The following is a 17,958-nucleotide window of genomic DNA, read 5'->3' as shown; positions in this document are numbered from 1 at the left end:
GAGCCCAAGGGCGAGGGGACTACGGATCCCGGCAGCCCCCGCGCTGGGGACGGAGGGGGAGAGGCCGGGTGCAGGGATGGAGGGACGGGTGGGCGAGCGAGTGAGTGAGTGGCAGCCGCCAAGCCTTGGCCGAGAGCCAGGAAGGGCCTCCCCGGAGGAGGAGGAGGAGGGAGGCGCAGAGCGGGAGGGAGGGAGGGAACCCCAGGGGTCATCTAGTGACGGCGCCCCAATCGAAAATTTGACTTTAAAAAAAAAAATCTTTCGAATTTTTTAATTTTTCCCGCGGCACACCAGGCAACATCTCGCGGCACACTAGTGTGCCACGGAACAGTGGTTGGGAAACACTGGTCTAAAGCACCAAGCCTCTTGGGCTTGCCAATCAGAAGGTCGCCGGTTCGAATCCCCGCCTGCGACGGGGTGAGCTCCCATTGCTCTGTCCCAGTTCCTGCCAACTTAGCAGTTTGAAAGCACACCAGTTCAAGTAGATAAATAGGTACCACTGCGGCGGGAAGGTAAACGGCGTTTCCATGCGCTCTGGTTTCCGTCACAGTGTCCCATTGCTCCAGAAGCGGTTTAGTCATGCTGGCCACACGACCCAGAAAGCTGTCTGTGGACAAACGCCGGCTCCTTCAGCCTGAAGTGAGATGAGCGCCACAACCCCATAGTCCCTTTTGACTGGACTTAACGATCCAGGGGTTCTTCACCTTTTACCAGCGGAAAGTAAGTAGGTCTCTACCTGACGTCACCTTATAGTGGCATAGTTTGGGGGGGGGGCAGAGGGGCAGTTGCCCTGGGCACAAAATTTCAACCCGGTGCTGCCTCAATACACTGCTTGCTTCCATTGCTGGACTCTGTTTAAAAGTAGCTTCTCCATACGAACCAGGAAGTGACCTCTCCAGTTAAGGGATCGACTCTTCTTTTCGCATCTCTGTGGCTGCAATCTCCTGGGTGATGTGGGCGCCATTAGGCAGTTGGATGTGCATGGGTACTCCGTCTGTTTCCCTACCTCCCACCCACCCCCCGGCACTGGCAACCCATGCTATGTCACTGGTCCCCCATGGCGTAGGGGCAGGTGGGTGTGGTTTGGAGAGGAAAGGCCCCATGGGTCAAAAATGAGACTTGCGCCCAGGCTAGAAGCCTCACACCTGTTTGAAACCCTGTCTTTTTCAGAAGCTAATTTTCCGGGTGAGGTCAGAATGAGCATTGCAAATTGAGTTTCCTGTCTTCCTTTTCATAGAATCATATAGTTGGAGGGGGGGGTGTAGGCCATCAAGCCCAGAATGAAAACACCCCCAAGAGATTACTGTTGAGCCTCTGCTTTGAAAGCCTTTGAGAAGGCTGGCTTGCTAAGTTATCTTATCCCGGTGGTCACCCACACTCCCTAATACACAGGCATCTGAAAGGGGGTAGTCTGCACAATGCCCTCTGCTCTTGGCATGGCCATCATAAGAATTTTAGAAAAGCCTACTGGATTAGGCCAAAGGCCCATCTAATGATAATCCAGAATCAAGTTCACACAGGAGCAAACCAGATGTCTGTGGGAAGGGTAGTAGCCACGTGGCCAAGACCTCTGTGTGATCAGGGGAGCAGATTGCATGGAGGTGAGGGCAGCTGCTCAGCTGTAGAGTTCATGTTTGAGACATCTACGTTTAATGTGTAGGTTGGCCAGGAGTTGCGGCCCTGCTCCATGTGCTTCCGACATGCAGAGAACAAGTATGAACGGAGGTCTCTTATTCAAAAGTATGTCGTCTAAGTGATTTACTTACTGCAGGGATGGGGAGCCTGTGACTGCCCCCCCCCCAGTGTTGCTGGACTCCAACTCATGTCAGCCGAAGTCAGCCAGTCAGGGATGATGGGAGGAGTTGTAGTCCAGCAAGAGCTGGAGGCTCAGAGGTTTCCTAACCCTAGTCCACTGACTTCTCTCGCCCCAATCTTCCCTTCAGAATATTTTATGGATGGACTGGGGATTTTGCGAGTCGGCTCCTGCAATCATGTTGTCGTCGGTCACCAGCCACACGGCAGTGCGAAAAACACACGAGAGGCTGACGTCGAGAAGACTTACGGCAGATTCCGGGCCAATACTCAGGAGCAGGTCCGGTTCAAACTGGCTTTACATTACTTTAAGAACAGGATGAAATGCTACACAAAGGCTTGACTGCCGTATTTCAACTCTACTGCTCCTGAATCCCCTAGAGGGCATCTTTCAAGTGCAATCGGCTCACCTGAAGGGACTCTTGATTATCTTGGAACAAGCAACTGACTGGAGCCACAAAAGCGGCCAAAAGCCACTGACTGAAAACCAGAGCTCTTGCTTAATATCATCTTTTGTGGGACTTCCCGGTTGGGGGGTTTCTCGCAACAGGACCCTACTGTGAAATGCGTATTTAAAGTGCCATGGATTGCCACAAACACACTCTTCTTCCACCGAGACGCCTGTGTGGTGAGACGGCGGCCATTTTTGTTATCTGCTCTGTGTTAAAGGCAGTATATGGAAAGTTGTATGCTGTGCTAAAGTGGAATTTAATTTCTCTACGGACTTTAACCCTGGCTGTTTTTAAAGCCAGCTAAAACCATGAAGCAAACCTGTGAATGCTGACCCATCTTTCCTTTCCACTCTGGTTTTTATTTCAGGTTGCTTTTTCTGATCTTTTTTATGCAACAGGAGGAGGCTGTGTTGAAGGGAGTGAGTGCAAGCCCCTGATCCTCAGAGCATAATTATCAGCTAACTGGCTTGAAAGAGATTAAAAAAGGGAGTCAGCGGTGGGCCGACTCCAGTGGGGACAACCCCAAAGGGGAGACACCAAAGGGAACCACTCCTTTGGGGAGACAAGGGGCAGGAACAAGAACCCGTGGTACATTTTTGTGATAGACAGCCTTAATGATAGAAGGTGGAATGGAGTTTGAGGCTGCATATGGGTTCTGAGTGACAGTCAAGCCCCTGGTGCAAGTGGGAAGGTTCTTGGCTAAGGAGGGGTAAGGAGCTAGTTTGGAGTGAACTTTGAGGTAGTTAGGCCCTTTTGCACTTTTCACAGGGCAGTTGTTCACTTGCACTTGGGGCACAGTATCCTCCCACAGAGTAGGATACTATTATTTTGTCCCTCCCGTAACTCCTAACTGGAGAGGGTGGGAAGAGCTTTGGTTCTCCTTTGGTGGAGTTGAGCAGTTGCGTTGGGAGTGGAGAAAACCGAACACAGCAAACAAAAGACAAGTCTGGGTCAGAGGGAACAGGTAGGGAAGATCCAGTGGTCTTGGGGAAGAGAGCTATGGAAAGGGCAGTAGGCGACATCGTCATAGGAGAGTGGGAAGCCAGACTCTTGATGTTAGTTGTCCCTGTTCAGCTGTTCAGTTGACTTTAGTACCTATGCTGACCTGGTGACACTATTGGCTTACACCGGGTGAGTCCAGAAAAGAACTCAGCCATGATCTACCTGGTCTACCTGGTGCGTGTTACGGAGACCCAGCAGGTAGCGGCGGCTGACCCTACCCAGCTTTGTCCACCTGGGTATTTTGTGCAGTATCAGTCAAGGTCAGAGGGACAAGGTGACACACAGCTGTCATCCAGAAGCCCTGACATTCCCAACACAAGGCTAGTCCCTCAGGGAACTCAATGTGAACATTTGTACTTGGTGTCTGGCACAACGGGGATCTTATCTGCACTATCCTGCTGCCCAACCACCTCCCTCTCTTGAGGTCAATCTCTGGTTTGGTGTTGGTTCTGGACTTCATGGCTTTCCATGACAACCATGGAGCTGTTTCAGTACGTGCACCTGACGTATGTCATAGGTTATATACCCTGGGTCTGTTTTTGCCACATAGGGGACTGGCAAGGATCTGGTGAGTGGGCAGCCATCACCCTATTTTCACATGGGCAGATTGCTTTATGTTGTGGATTGGCCTGGCTGTGATTGCCCCCACCCCCAGGTCTGTAGGACCAGTTAAGTTGGAGACAGAGTCCTGAATGCTTTGGGGGAATTTTCCAGGCAGTATGACTGGTGCTCCTGTCAAGGCACTCGTTTCACAGTGGAATACTGAGATGGAGAGAAGGCCATTGGCACAATCACGCCGAAGCTCCCTGTCTGACCACAAGTAATTCAGGAATTTGTGGTTTTCTGAGGCCCTCTGGGCAATGAAGCAAGCTAGACAACAACTGGAGCACAGGTGGTACAAGTCGTGGCTTGAATACGACCACATAGAGGTGCAAGTACACAGCCTCACCTTTCACGTGCCTGTGGCAAAGAGCATATATGTATCTCAGCCCCCTGTTGCTTCCTGAGTGAATCGCTCAACAGAGCTGTCTAGAGACTGTTAAATTGGTTGGTACCTCTTCATTTGCAATAGACCACTCAGTAGCCTGCTGTGAAAAATCTGCAAGGTACTTTTGAGGGCAAAAAACTCACTCATGCCAGTTAGTCCAGGTCTGTTGAGAGATCCCATGAGCAGCATTGTTGGGGGACCAATTCCAGGGGATGATGGCATGGACAGGATACCTGTGGCCATGAGGCTGAGTGCATTCCCTCTTGAACTCAGCCCATCATGGTTGATAAAATCTAGTAGGAAGGGATTGACTCAGTGGGTGCAGGGAGAGTGGTTAATGCCTCATTACAGGAGTTTTGCTCACTGCCTTGAAAGGGGTGGTGAGAAGGCCCAACTTGGAGTCGCCCTCCTGACTCCAGAGCCTTTAGAAATATTACTGAGCTGTCTCGTATTATTCCCTTCCTGTGCAAGGCGATTGGGAGGGCGGTGGCTAGCCAGCTGCAGCAGGCCTGGAGCGAGGGACGCTGGTCCCGAACAATCTTCTATTTGCAGACTTGCTCCCAAGAATGGTCTTTGGGATGCTTTGTCTGAAATGTTCTAACCCGACAAAAAAAGAGAGGCATACCTTTTATGGGGTGATTGGAACAGACTCAACTGAACCATGGTTGAGAAGATCAGCCAATGGAACTGTAGCCCTAGTCAGAGGTGGTCAGTGATAATACCCTGGTCAACTTTTTTTTTTTTTTTTGCAGGGGAAGAGGAATATTGAAGTCAGAACTTCACTCCCTATTCCCAAAGTGATTTACTGGCTCTAATCGCGTAGGGTTGTAGCTGCTAAATTGGGCTAGGCATTTTGCATGCAGCCATGGTTTGTCGGTTGCGGTTCCCCATCAAACTCAGGGAAAGTATGTTCAGAGATGCCCTTGGTCTGGAAAAGTTTCCCCACCCTACCTTACAGGGATGTTGTAAGGATGAAAGCGCATGAAAAGCACCATTAATAATGATTTGAATATTAAATCAGGGCACAAATTAAAATATATTTTTTCCGTTTTATTAAAAAAAATGAAACAGTGGAGTAAAGCAGTTTGTGGCAATAACCAAGCTGGAAGTAAAAATGGAGCTCGCAGTCCATCTGTAGTCGCAACTTTGGATGTGAGCCAACTAACCTGCTTCATGCAATAGACAAGGAGTCTAAGAACAGAAAGGGGAATTGAAAGAGAGAAAAGATTAAAAAAACAAAAAAACTTTTTTTTTTAATACAGTTGACCAAAAGGGAGGAAAACAATTGTTAAGAGCACAGCCTTTCAGATTTAGTCTGAATTTGTGATGATTTCAATGGCTTAGAATAAAAAAGGAAAAACAGTGGACGCTGTTGTTGTTTTTTTTACATGCCATTATAATATTGTACGGCAAACAGATCCCCCCCCCCAAATTCACATAACCTCGTTGCATATACATGTGACTTGTCATAAAATCGTTTTAACAACCGATTGCTCTGAAGGAATTGGGACCTACACCCAAGTAGCAAAATAGCTTTAATACAAGGTCTCCCGCAAAGTAACTGAAAGAAGTAAACTTCTTGCTTTTTTTCACACCTGAGATGGCTTCAAAGAAAGATTAGAGACATTTACCAGGTTAACTAAACTAACCCTTCCATGTTCAGAGGCAGTATTTCTGATGCTGGTGGCAAAACGACAGGTGGCTAGAAAATGACTTGTCATTTCTCACTCCGATCTTCCCAGAGCCATCTAAGTTGTTACTGTTGGAATCAAGACTGCTAGCCTAAAGCTGGACTTATGGACTCTCATCCAACAAAACAATTCTTACGCGTCCTTCCTACCCCCACCCCCCAGTTCAAGTTATTTCAATTAACCATTGACACAGATCTAGTGAGGTTGTTGTTGGTGTGTGTGTGTGTGTTCAGTACCCTCAAACGAGGAAAAGATTTGCAAAAGACTATGCACTTGTGGATCTAAGGCACAATTCAATCAATCACTGCTGGATAGCTGTCTCAACTCTTGTCAGCGCTTACGCCAAGACCGTGGAAAGAAAATGGGAGTGGGGACTTACGATGGGGTTTTGTTAGGAAAGAGGAGAAACAAGTAATCAGGTGGTGCATTTAAAACAAAGTCATAAAAGGGGGGACGAAACAGTTGAGGTTGCGGGGCTCTTACAAACTAACACACACTTTAAAAACCAGGGTTAATTGACTTGTAGAGGGGAGTTGGGCAATGCAGCCTTGGTGGAACACCAGCAGCTGCCCAGAGAGCATCGTTGTCAAAATAGCTTGTGGCTGTGAATTAGTTCCTCAATAGAAAAACTGCTTCCCAGTCTCTGTTGCCTTTACCCTCCCTCACAGCAAAGCGCCAAGGGATTATTTTGCCGCCATTTTGCAGACTGATGCCCGAGCAGCCGCGATTCTCTGTCCCAGCAATAAACGCAATCTAACCTGTAGAAGCCACAGACTTGGTGGTTTCCTGTATGCGCCTACCCTGCTCACTCCTGATGTTCCTGGGCGTGCGCACACACACACAGCTTGAACACGCCCCACACCCTGCCCCCGTTGTTCTTTGGAGCTGGGCCAGCGACTTGTCCCAGTGATTCCGTAGCAGGAATCAAGACTGCGGCTTGCTCTGCGATGCGCCCGTTGCGGAAACATGTCGGCCGCACCAAGCATCTTTTATCTGCAAACACACCTTGCCTCTAGCCCATCATTCCACAGCCCTCTACAAATTCCCCCAAGTCTGCTTTAAAATGCAGAGAGCGCCCGTCATTTCTAGTTCATTCATTTATTAAGCAGAACAATTATTTCTTTGGAAAAAAAACAGAAGTATTTTTCTCCCTACACTACACAGCATGTTGTATTATCCACTACCCTATTTACTTTTATTTTATTTTTAATCTATTGGTGCTAAGAGGTAGATAAACAAACATGAATTGGTTATATTCATTCATATTATATGTATATATGGTCGTCATGCCCTTTAGGCTGGCATGACATGCAGCTCAAACAGGCACTTTGGGGTGCTGCTTGATAACGCTGGCTGAGAGGCTTGGGGAGGTGGGGGGGGGGTGGCACCCAACCTGAACTAAGCCAAGGCACAGGCTGGTCTGGGGGGGGGTGTCTTTTCCCTCTTCCATCATGTACATGCAGTGCACGGAATCACCCTGATTAAAAGGGAGAGTGTCAGATTTAAGGAAGCCGTGACTTAGGATTCCTATTGCTGGAGAAATGCTGGACCAGGGCAGGCATTTGAAAGGCTAGAAGTGAGCTTTCGAGTCCTACGGAACTCTTTTACTACTCAGGCACCGCTGTTTTAAAGCAGTGGTGCTAGGGCTAGACTCAAGCTGGTCCATCCAAGTTTCTGCTTTTTGGAAGCAGACAGCAGACCCTGATCTGGCTAACGGCACCCACAGGTGCAAGTAGGATTTTATATCTAAAATGGGTGCTGCCGGTGTTCAGTGGGTGAGCGCGGTACTCATACCACCAACTAAAAATGCACACACAACCTCAAATTCTCCACCCTACATATTAGGCACTCTTTGATTCTGCCACTCTAGCACAGGGCAACTGTTTAGATTTCCGGACAGCTAAATCCTGGTTGAGAGAGTTCCATTTCTATAGGCACAGCCAGGAAATTAATTCTGTATTCCCTTTGCGATTACAGAATCAAAGAAGCGGAAGGTATTGTTCCATGACCTGCTCTGTTTGGCCATTGCACCACCCTTGGGAGGCAGATAAGGCTAGGCCAGCTTATTATATTCAGTATAAGGGTATTTTGAAGGAATAAGTGGGTCCCTCCGTCCCTCCCCCGCCGCCGCTTCAGGATATCTAATAGTTGCGTAGTTTAAACCAGACACCTGCACCAAATGGTTGTTATCTTGTATGTAGGCAACAAAATGCCCAAAAGATGCTAGTTTCCCTGAAAATTGTGTAAACCAGTCATTCCATCAAATAGCACATGCCTTTTTGGGGGGGCGGGTGGAATGCTATATATTGTAGGCAGGGACCAGTGACAGGAATCTTACCTTCTCTCTGACACTCTCCCCATAACTACTACTTAGTTTACCGTCACTGCCATTCCAGCTAGATGCGCTTCATGTTTTGAATGCCACTTGTATCAAATCGATCCTTGCCTGACACGGCTGCCCTCTGTTGCCTGTACACCCAACCGCAAACCAAGGGAGATAATTTAGCTTTCAAAAAGTCAAACGGGTAAAAAGATTCTGTAACCGATGACAAAGACGCAGGATTCAAATACAGATTTAAAGGAGTGAGAAGACTAACACTGTATTATTATTATTTTCAAGAGGGTTGTGTAGCCAAAATTTAAGCCAGGGTGTGAACGGAACAAATGGGGATGTACCATCGTATTTTGCCTATTAGAAAGCAAGTGATTCTCACCCTTTGCAGATTCTTACAATCAGCTTCCAACATGTTTAAGCTGAATGCTGCAGGGTTTGTTTGTACTCTCCCGCATAAGAGACACCACTTGCATTCATTCTTACTACGGATGCTTGCTAAAACGTCACTTGAATGTTCAGCTTCCTCTGTGGCTCACATGCACACAGTGATTTAAGCTACTGATGAGTAAAATATGGCCTACGTCCACCTTATCTGAATCTTCCCTGCTATCACAAGACATGGCCAAACGTCTTGCCTCCCACTAGTTCTGTTCAGTATAGAACTACTACAGAAGAACTCCTGGGTCAATTTTCAGCTGGCTGTGTGCAAGTCAAACTCTTTCATCTGAACGGACCTTCCATGCAGCTGCTGGCAGATGATCCCTCTCATCCAACGTGGCCTTATTACAGAAAATTCCAGTTGGCACAACGCCTTGGACTAAGCTATCCAGCTTGTTTGCATTTTCAGTTGTTGTTCCTGGGCTGAAAAACAGGATGCACCAACACTGACCCCTATGCATTTCCAACCTGTCTTCCCAAGGAACTTAAGTCAAGATCTGTACAGTAATGTCTTCATGTTTCCGAGTTCTTCTGGGGGGGAGCTACAGATAAAGGGGTAATGGCTTCCTCCCTCTTCTCCAGGTTTGGTGCAGCAGGATCCAGCTTGTTGCTTCTTGAAGCTATTAGAAAAACTCTCTGGTTCAAACAGGAGGCTGGGGTGGGGTGTCTCTGTTTATTAACATTATCATAGCACATGGCTTGGAAACGTCAGCTGCTAGTGACCGGCTTATTCCCACTGATGTTGTAACTGAACTATGTAACAGACTGAGCAGACTGGAGAGCCTTTCAATGAAAAGCAACAGAGATCATGCCTGCATGTGCTTCTGGCATGTGAATCAATTCAACTGTGAAATAAGAGGGGTCTGTTATGGTCTAGAGAGCAGTGTTTTCCAAGCTTGGGTCGCCAGTTGTTTTTTTGTTTTTTTTTTTACTACAATTCCCATCATCCCTGACCACCGGATCTGCTAGCTAGAGATGATGGGAGTTGTAGTCCAAAACCAGCTCAAGACCCAAGTTTGAGACTCAAGGAAAGGACAGAACAAAGGCACAGGTCCTTAAAACTCGAAGCCCCTGTCCCAGGATGGATGTAGCCTGCGTCTTGCATACAGGAAGCCCCAGGTATAATCTCTGGCATCTCCAGGTAAGACTCCTGCCTGCAACCCTGAAGAACTGCTACCTGTCAGTGTTGTAGATAATTCTGACCTAGATGAACCATTGGCCTTACTTGGTGTAAGGCAGCTTCCTATGTTTCTATATACCCTGCCCCTCAAATCCATGCCAAGCAATGCCAGCTGCCACGGGATTAAGTGGAAGGTAATCTCTGAGCAGCTATGGCTAATGTTGCCGATTTTCAGAATAACACATGTCGGTCGTGAAAACTGGAGTTTCGGCTTGCACCACAGGAGTTTCCTTGTTGCAGAACTTACAAAGTTCTTGAGAAAGAGAGCAGAATTCACAGGTGACATCCTCGTGAGCTTTTGGGCTCCTGCTGTATTTTGGCCAGACACTGCCACTAAGCCAGTTTTACTGGATCCCACTGCACCAGAACTAAAGCGAAGGGTAAGAGTTTGCGGTGCAGCTATGGCAAAAATTAAGAGAAGCCACCAATCCACTGCATAAGTTATCTTTACTACTCTTCCTTGAGGTAGCTGTCCCAATTTAAGGGGGAATGGTGGTAGCCAAACAATCCTAGGATTCTTTTTTCCATCTTCTTCAAGGCTTATGTAGGGAAACAGCCTCAGAGTGTGGATAATTCTCTCTCTCTCTCTCTCTCTCTCTCTCTCTCACTCACACACACACACACTCTCTCTCTCTTCTAGAATTCGTATCTTACTGTGAACTTTGAGGTAGTATATGCATGTGTAAATTTCATAGCTATTAACACCTCTGTATCCTCCAAGTAATAAGGTTATGACAGAGCCTCTTCAATTTCAAAAACTTTTTGAAAAGCCAAATTCATATCTGGCACACATCTTTTAAAAAAGAAAGACCTTGTTTTGTTCCCATCTTTCAAAAAGAAAAAAGCCAGGTCAGATGAATAACTCTGGGATCCTTATGACCACCCGAGTCTAATTCCTCTTCACGGCTATGGGTCTGGATTCCAAAGCCTTGTTTTTTAATTCTAAAGCAAGTTAAGCAACCGTTTTTGGATATGCCAGTACTTCTGGGTGACCTAAGACTCGGGATACCTTGAGAAATCTTCAGAAGGCATATAAGAAAAAAAAATGAAAAAAGAAGAAAGTAATCTGGCCCTTGGACCAGATTCCATTTAAAAACATTCCAGATTTGGTCCTAGGAGAACCAAAGTGTGAGCACAAAGTCAATTTTCCAAAACATATTAGCCGTTAACAGTTCCACTGCACCCCACTACCTTTAGAATTCCACATGGAAACCCCAACCTAATATTAACTGTAGTGTAGGCTGTGAATATTCCACATATTCGCTAAGAATCTGGAAGGACACTCTCAGGTTAAGGCTTCCAGACCTCCTGGCACTGCTTAAATGCATGCTTTAAAAACAACCACCAGAAATAGCCTGGGTGGAAGTTCCAATGGTCATAGGGTTATTTGCTTTTCACAGCTCCCTGCCCTGCCCTGCCCTGATCACCCCTAAGTCATTTATGCCCCTGAAGTCTTTAAGTTTCTCCACCACCCCGTTCCTCCTCTCCAGCCGGCCTTTAAAGGTACGGAAAAACCAAACCAGCTTGCCAATGAATTCCATTTATGTCAAATCCTAAAAGAGGAGGCTTGTTCTTTCTCAATCGGTCCCTCCCTGAAGCTGGTGGGCATATGGCAGAGGGGAAGGGGCTAGTAAGGATGTTCTCCCACCATTGTGCAAAGGCTAGGGTGTCTGAACAGGTCTGAGTTTGCCAAGCAATCCTGGCATGCCTGACACCGAACCCCAGCACATTGCAGAGGATGCTGGGGCACATTCTAGCGGGTGCATATTATATTTGCGGGGGATACTTGCTAGGCACGGCCGCATCAATGCCCCACATTAAACGGAGAGCGCATCTTAGAACACAGGTCCCCCCACCTCAGTGCAAGGTAAGGTGGGTATTAGCAATCAAGCCGTCCTTTGGGAAATCTTGTCGGCCTCTTCTGAGCCCTCCAAGTTCCCCATAACACAGCCTGAGTGAGGTATTTATACCAGCTTAATTTGCACAAGGCTAGATGAAGATATGAAAGGCTTCATCCACACTCTTTATGTTTCAAGAACTGTAGTTTGTTAAGGGTGCTGAACATGGTTAGGAGACCCTGACACTCTTCACAAACCTACAATTCCCAGAGTTCCCAGGGAAGAGAGGTTGAGTGTTAAACCACTCTGGGAATTGGGGTCTTAGAAGGGTCTCCTATCAATGCTCAGCATCTGTTAACAAACTGCAGGGTTCTGTGCCTGTTTAAAAGCATCATCCTCATCTCCAACGTTTTCTGGTGGAGCTGAGAGCTCTATGATTAAGAGTTCTCTAGGCTCCTCAAATAACTACACTTCCCAGGGTGCAATGGGCTGGGAGAGGGAACCATGACAGTTACGTTGGCTTGGATTTGCAGTTGTGTTGAGCTAAGGACGACATTTCCTACTCTCTTCAGGGTCTGTTGGTTATGCCCATCGGACTTTGAAAATATACTTGCTTCCTATCAAGTTCAGAAGGACTTCAGCATACTAAATGCCCTGCTTCTTGTTATGCATAGCCAAGATGGCATAGCAGCACTGAACAAGCAGGGGATGCCTTCACCCTCACTCTTGGGGCAAAATAGGATGCACACTAAACTACAATTAAAATGGCAGCGAACGGGTCAAACCGTGCTCTTGTGGAGTCCCAATGCACCTAGCTTTCCAGGTTAAGCTCACAGTGATAGGCTGAGGTATTAACGTAACCAGCAAAAATAATTTTTCGTTCCCTCCCTTTTAGAAAGGAGTCGCTTTTCCTTGGCTTGCCAAGTAGGCTTTTGCCACACAGAAAACGTGTTACAGATTTTCTGCATACTGTCTCCGAGCCATTTTCAGACCCCTCAATGGTTAGAAAGAAACAAATAAGCAAAAATAAAAGTGGTTTCCCAAGCTACTCACGTTACACAATCATGTTAAACCCATATTTAACTTTTGACAATGGGTGGGAAATGGCTGAGTGGTCCTATATTCCCAGCACTCTTTCTGTCAGAGAGCTTGTTCAAACATTTTTTTAATTTATTTTTAAGAGAAGCCAGTGGGATTTTCAGCACTTTCCTGGCTGTTTACCAATCAGAGTTTGAGGTAAAGCTGGAGTTAGTACTTGGGGGAGAACTCAGAACCCTCAGTACCCCGTTACGGCAATCTCAGCCCCATTTTTGAAATTAAAAATGATTGTAGCAGGAGGAAGGAATCAACTTGAGGTCCTGGGGGAAGAAGGGCGGGAACAGGCAGATCGAAACAGCAAATAGGCGCCAGGTCCAATGTCAAATTCTCATCTCAACTGAAGCCACGAACACAGTCCTAGTATGTTAGAAATTTGCGGTGGATTCTGCTTCCCAGAAGCTGTAAAACTGGGAGCTGTTAAGTCATCGAACAAAAATTTCAAAAGCGTTCGAGGCAATCCAAACGACAAATGTGGACATTAAAGAAAGAGAGGCAAAACTCTGTGCAAAACTCACAATTTGGTGGCGGAAATAAATGCCAGGCCTTAGTGGCACAACATAGTGCGACCGGACTCCAATGGCTGTGCATGAACAACCACAAAAAAGCAACAAATTACTGAAAGCAAAAACCTTAACATTTTACCAGCTTTGTACAGAACTCTCGTCACTGCAATATCTAGTCATCATCTACATTTGATAGTTAAAAACAGACCCAGCGCCCCTCCCTGCCCCATCACGTACAGAAGCTCCCATCTTCCAATCACGGCCTGTTAAAACTATCATGGAAGTTTACAGGATCCCTGCATTGCCAATGATTTGAACACCCAAAAGCCAGGGTGTTGAAGCTGCCTGGTTCTGATGGTTAATTCTATGCCTATTTGGAAAATGGCAACCACCCCACCCAGAACAAACATTTATCCATTTTGTCTAGAATTTTTTTAAAAAAACTGCACACAGCAACAATTAGATTCTAAGAGTGTTGGGAGAGGGGTGTGTGTGTGCGTCCCCCACCTCTCCTAAGATTGCAGTTTGAACCAAATACCCAAAATTGCTTGCTGTTGACAAACAAAACACCCACTTTATTCGTCATGGCTGATGTCTGAATAATAATCATTAAAAACTGGTCTATGCAAGTCTGTATTAAAAGCAGAGAAGTGAGGGATTTATTTTTCAAAAGAAGGAAAGTGATTTACCACCCACCCACCTTCTGTAGGGAAGAGAACAGATGCAGGGGTGATATTGGGGGCGACCGAGGGGCCCCTCTGCCCCAGGTCTTTTGCAAAACACCCCAGATTCCCTGACCCTCCCACCTCCTTTTTAAAACTTTTAAAAGCGCCTTTCTTTGCTTACATTCTGAAAAGTAGGCCTGAATTTGCATCTCTACGTATTTAAGCATATGCAAATTTGTGGCATGGCCCAAGTACTATTTTTTAAGGATCTAGCAATGCCCCTGAATAGATAAGATGCATTTGAAACAATACTCTCCTCCCCCCCTTCCTAATTTTATAAACCATTCCTGGTTTCCTTTCCTAACAAGAGAGCATCTTGCAACTTTCCTAAGCTGATAAAAGGGGCCAAAAGAAAAAAGAAAAAGAAAAAAACCACCACCCCATAACATTGATCATGGGCTAACATCAAAGTTTTCCAGTCAAAAAAGCAGATTAGAGAGCCATATGGTTAGCTGTATGTGTTGTCGAAAGGAAAATCTGATACTACTTGATGATTCTAGAAGCTGGGAAATTTGGGAGCTGTTCTTCTCAGTCTCTATAATCTCTACAGAAAAGGGTAGTTACTTTTTTTTTTAAGAGCAAAGATACATTGAGCAGCCCAATACAGCAACCCTCAAAAACCCAGAATTCCCAGTTTATATGTGAGTAAAGGAGCCTCTGGGTAGAAGTATCTGTGTCAAGCTGGCCTCTCATGAATTCATTTACAACAGATGAAAATTACACATTCAGAGGGCTTTCTGCTCCAAGTGCAATGGAGAGTAGCAAATGCAACTTCCTTTAAAAAAACAAAACACCCTCCACAAACCTTTTCAAATAACGTCAGTTGGGGTTGCGCTTTTCATCCTTGAGAAGGTACAAAAACCACACCGAAAATTGGCTCCCATTTCTTTTTCTTTTCTTAAAAAAAATAACGGCCTGCTTCTCCTCAGTAAAACTGAGGTAATCTTTGTAAAATATGTCACAGCACCATAGCGGAAAAGAGGGTCAAATGTTTACAAGGTCAAGAGTTGGGTTCTGATTCTTAACTTTTGTTCCTGATCTGCGTAGCTCCTTGATCATAATCTTCAACTAACTCAAACCTCCATTTTGATTTCTCTGGTTTTGCTGCAGTGAAGGCTGAGTTTATGCAACCAAAGACCCTCAATTGTGTGGTGTCTCTGGTGGTTTCCTCACTTGGCCACTTGTATAAATTAAGCACAGTCTGGTCCCATGAGGCTGGGGAAGCTACCATCTCCCTCGCCTGGACCAGCTGTTTTCAAGTGACTTCTCTTTGCATTTTATTGCTAGAATGCCATTATCTGTGCAAGCAGCAACACCTACTGATGGAAAACATGGCTGAGAAATCCCACCTTTTGCAGGCCAAACAGCAAAAACCATTGATATCCAAATCCGGAGAGAATAAACAGGCCTGAACTTTAATCCAAGTAACCAACCACAGAGCTACAACCACCTACATTGATCAAGTAAACTCACCCCAACATCCAAATTAAGAGAATTTAAATCAGGACGAGACTCTCGACTGCAGTCTGGTGTTTGTTTTTCTTACATATGCCTTTTTGAGGGTGGCGTCTAATCACACAAATTTTAACAATTTGGACACTGTAATCAAAAGGTGCAGATCCTAAACCAGCCATATTTTTGAGGGGCTGAAAATTACTATTTGATTCTCGGAGTAAGGCAAAGACCGAACTGTTGTTTTTAGGGGTGGAGAGAGATCTGCCATCTTTTCCGCTACGTCTGAAGTCTCTGTCGTTCTCCATAGAGAGCTCATAACACTGCCGACCTGCATAACAACTTCTGGCTCATAAGAAATTATGAAACTTAACTTCTCTTTTCATTAAAAAAATAAAATATTCAAGACTATCAGCTTTTATATAAAATATCAGCAAGCCCAAAAACAAAACAATTGCTGAGGTAACTTCATACCTTGAGGTAGCTTTTTTCCCTCCACATTTTCCTCTCATTTTTCTTTTTTTCCTATTTCCCCCATCCTTTTCCCTTAAAACACACAGCAATGCCTGACCTTCCTGCACACGTCTCTTTGTTGGAAGGCATAAAAAAGGACAGAAATTGCTTCAGTGTAAACAGCAAGATCCATGCAGCCGCTTCAATCTAAAATTCAAAGTTGTCAGTCGAACATTAGGAACGTGGAAAACACATTGGAACTCGATTTGCCTGCTGTTGCTCAATCCAAACAGGCCCAGTCCCAAAGGTATTGGTTAAACCTGGCCATCCAGCGAGTCAAATTAGAACAGAAGTCTTGTCTCTGCTAATGTAGATGTCCATTGCAATGCAAAGATTGCTTTGCCCCACAGAACTCTTTTTCTCTGCCCTTCTTTCAGGGACGGCAAAATCTGATCCAGCATGACCCTAAACCCATGCTGATGTCAATGTGCTTGGCTTAAGATCATGGTGTTAGCTTCAAAAAGCAGGTCAAATATGCCTCTAGACTAAATCTCAATTATTTCTATGCAATTTGATTCCCAAGTTGAGAGAGCTTAAAACCCAGAAATCTTGATTTCCCCAGAATTTGCACATTCGGATTGAAAGGACCATTGCAGCAGCCTCTGAATGGAATTGAGATCTTTGGGCATGGTGTTCCATCCAAGTGAGAAAGTCATATAGTTTGCTCTCTGCCCTGGACACATAATGATTCCTCTTGGGTTAGTTTTGTTGTCCATGCACACTACTTAGAACTGCCCTGGGGATGACAGATGTGCAAGAAACGACTAATTTGTACGCAGACTGGTACATTGCTTTCCCCAGTTGCCTCCGCAAAGGCGACGTGGCAGCTCGCCCTGCTCTTTTAAGACTAAGCAACATCGGGTGTGCCACAAGAATGGAAATCCCATGCACACTTACTCAGAAGAAAGAGCAACTGAACTTGAGTGGAACTCGCTTGCATGTAAACCTGTGTAGGTCCCAATCCTATGCACACGGACCAGGAGTTAAGCCTTCTTAGAAGCTCATGAGTGGGTAGGGCTTATTCTACACAGCGGGGAGTCAGGCCTGCAGGTCTTTTAGGTTAACAGGGGAACGTAAACACACCCAGAAGCATACTTTGGATGATACTGCTGCAAATCCATTTTGAATCCAAATGGCAGGAAAATTAGCACTGGATTCACCTGAGTTTGAAGCTCTCTGGAGCACTGTGGGGATTGGGTGGGTCTTCTTCAGGGGAACAGCGAGATTGAACCCATCAAGTGCCTGACTGAACGCAGAGACAAAACTTTGTTTGGTAATCTGGCTGCCAGGCCGGCAGTTTCCTGTCCTTCACAGATACTCACAAATCCATTGTATTCATATTTGTATAACACATTTTTTTCTCTCTCTTTCTTTTTAAAGTTCGCGTAAGAGTGACTGGGATCAGTAACCACATTACATTCTTCTGATGTCTATATTTGGTATCGCCTCATAGAGACGTTCGACATTCCTGTGGCAGAAAAGATATTTCCCTCCCCCCTCCCCAAAATTAAGTCATTCCAATTCTCAAGAAAACATTACTTTTGGTTTCGGTTTTAAACCCCACCCCACCCCCGGTTTTCCCTCCCTTCCCAACCCCCAGATCAAAATCCAAATATAATGGGGTTTTTTGTTCATACTGGACTCCTCCATTTCCCTGGGAGCGGGATTCAGACACATTGGTTTGTTTTCTACAGCAGTACCCGGGGCGGGTGGTAATTTAATCCTGGGGTTCAAGGTCCTTGATAATGCTATCCTACACATGCACACCTAGGAGCAAGTCCCATTGAACTAAATGGGGCTTACCACTGAGTAGACACGCACAGGTTTTCACCATATAAGTCCCCAGGGTCACCCATTTCAAACATACGAATTAAGATCAAGGAGGAAGCCATTTGCCCTGACACACTCGGCTTTCAGGTTTTCTGGGTCAG

At 45.8% G+C, this 17,958-nt stretch overlaps 1 protein-coding gene and 1 long non-coding RNA gene across 3 annotated transcripts in view; one reads left to right on the top strand and one right to left on the bottom strand.

The window, feature by feature from the left end:
- Positions 1-5,678, top strand: part of B4GALNT2 (beta-1,4-N-acetyl-galactosaminyltransferase 2 (SID blood group)) — a 31,635-nt gene extending 25,957 nt beyond the window's left edge. For both annotated transcript variants that reach the window (XM_083469957.1, XM_083469956.1), the window contains exon 11: positions 1,944-5,678. In XM_083469957.1, coding sequence (XP_083326083.1) covers positions 1,944-2,155 — 212 coding nt within the window. In that variant the 3' untranslated portion in view covers positions 2,156-5,678. The remainder of the gene's footprint in view (positions 1-1,943) is intronic.
- LOC310690835 lies at positions 5,289-17,952 on the bottom strand. Its single transcript, XR_014518180.1, has 2 exons — positions 6,128-17,952; positions 5,289-6,090 (listed from the first exon to the last, which is right to left on the bottom strand). It is a non-coding gene; the product is annotated as an uncharacterized lncRNA (long non-coding RNA).
- Between the last annotated feature and the right edge of the window lie 6 nt (positions 17,953-17,958).

This window comes from Podarcis liolepis, assembly GCF_965112155.1.
Source record: "Podarcis liolepis genome assembly, chromosome: 13".
Taxonomy (NCBI): Eukaryota; Metazoa; Chordata; class Lepidosauria; order Squamata; family Lacertidae; genus Podarcis; species Podarcis liolepis.
This window is presented reverse-complemented; position numbering and strand designations above follow the sequence as displayed.